Source organism: Octodon degus, unplaced genomic scaffold (assembly GCF_000260255.1).
Source record: "Octodon degus isolate 3935 unplaced genomic scaffold, OctDeg1.0 scaffold00189, whole genome shotgun sequence".
NCBI classification, from domain to species: domain Eukaryota; kingdom Metazoa; phylum Chordata; class Mammalia; order Rodentia; family Octodontidae; genus Octodon; species Octodon degus.
Genome location: NW_004524765.1, coordinates 3,662,439 through 3,664,508, shown reverse-complemented (window position 1 = coordinate 3,664,508; position 2,070 = coordinate 3,662,439). Strand labels below are relative to the sequence as shown.

The window sequence follows — 2,070 nt, the reverse complement described above, 5'->3', positions numbered from 1 at the left end:
GAATAACTACTAAAAAGATAATAATATGCAATGAATTAATTTTTGTAACTGTCTTACTAACTTGTTTGGAAAATGTTTCATTACTATTTTATCTTTTTTTATTAAGGTAAGTAAAAATAATTTTAAAAAATTATAATTCCAAGAATGACAAGAGAAAGGACCCAGCAGATGGGCAAACAATTAAACACAAAACAAAAGTAGGGGAAAAAATCACAGGAAAATAACATGGCAAACACAAGCCAATGCATGTCATTTATAACCACAAAAAGTGAATAAACAGAATAAAATAAAAAGTGTTTGCCAAAGAAACAGTAAAATTACTGTAGCTATTTTAAGAGATGAAAGAAAGTGTCTTCAATCAAGCAATATGAAGTGTTTTACTTTGCTCTATTTACTGCTATATCCACAGTACTTAGGAAAAAACCCTACAAAACCGTGAATACTCAGTGGATATTGAATCAGTAATGACAAGTGATATGTTTCGTTTTTGAACAATAACAACAACAACAAGAAGTCTTTCTGCTCTTCCCAGGATATTCAGCCATTGTTGGTATTTACAGACTGATGAAAATTTTCCACACCCCCAGCAACTCCAGCACCATCACTGGCTTCATCCTCTTGGGCTTTAGCTGCCCCAGGGAGGGGCAGATCCTCCTCTTTGTGCTCTTTTCTGCTGTCTACCTCCTCACCCTCATGGGCAATGCTTCCATCATCTGTGCGGTGAGCTGGGATCAGAGACTACACACACCCATGTACCTCCTGCTGGCCAATTTCTCCTTCCTGGAGATCTGGTATGTCAACTCTACAGTTCCGAACATGCTGGCCAATTTCCTTTCTGAAGCCAAGGTCATCTCCTTCTCTGGCTGCTTCCTCCAGTTCTATTTCTTCTTTTCCTTGGGTTGCACAGAATGCTTCTTCCTGGCAGTTATGGCATTTGATCGCTACCTTGCCATCTGCAGGCCTCTGCACTACCCTTCCATTATGACACGGCATCTCTGCACCAATCTCATAGTCAGCTGCTGGGTCCTTGGTTTCCTCTGGTTCCCAATCCCCATCACCATCATTTCACAGATGTCCTTCTGTGGCCCCAGGATAATTGATCATTTCCTGTGTGACCCAGGTCCTCTTTTAGCGCTCACCTGTTCCAGAGCCCCAATGATGGAGTTCTTCTGGACAATGATAATGTCTCTGGTCCTGTTTATTCCTTTCTTTTGCATTATGGGGTCATATATGCTGGTTCTCAGATCTGTGTTCAAAGTTCCTTCAGCAGCAGGGCGACAGAAGGCCTTTTCTACTTGTGGGTCCCATGTGACTGTAGTTTCATTATTTTATGGCTCAGTTATGGTAATGTATCTGAGCCCAACATCTGAGCATGAATCTGGAATGCAAAAGCTGGTTACCTTGTTTTATTCTGTAGGAACGCCACTCATTAATCCTGTGATCTATAGTCTAAGAAACAAAGATATGAAACATGCCTTTCGGAAATTTCTTGGAAGATGATTGTAAAAATTTTCATCAAAAAAATCCTTTCAAGCAACTCAACACTAATAACAATAATAATCTAATTTAAAATGGGAAATGACATTAATAGAAAAGTCTCAAAAAGGGATACACAAATATTCATCAAGTCATCAATGAAAAAATCCAATATCCTTAATCACCAGGGAAATTAAAACTAAAATCACAGTGAATCGCTCTCCTCAGTTAAAATACCTATAATAAAAAACGCAAAAGTAACAAGTGCTGGCATGTGTTTTTGGAGACGCATAACCACATCTATCACTGTGGGTGGGAATATAAATTCATTCAGCCAATCTGGAGAATAGAAATGAGGTTCCAAAAAATAAAAAATAAAACTACTGTATGGCCCATGTGTCCCTTTAATTGATATATGTCCAAAAATAAATGAAATCAGTATGGAAAACATGAATCTACATTGGCATGATTATCGCAGCACTATCCACAGATTGATTCCAACATTCAGAATCTTATGTGCTGGTCAGAAAGTACCAACACAGCAACATGGGTAGACCTGCAGAACATCTTTTAAAGTGAAATAACAGGCACAAA

At 38.4% G+C, this 2,070-nt stretch overlaps 1 protein-coding gene across 1 annotated transcript; it reads left to right on the top strand.

Moving 5' to 3' along the window:
* The first annotated feature begins 564 nt into the window (after positions 1-564).
* Positions 565-1,500, top strand: LOC101571018 (olfactory receptor 11G2-like). Its single transcript, XM_004644038.2, has one exon. The coding sequence runs from the start codon at positions 565-567 to the stop codon at positions 1,498-1,500; it is 936 nt and encodes a 311-aa protein (XP_004644095.1).
* Positions 1,501-2,070: the final 570 nt, after the last annotated feature.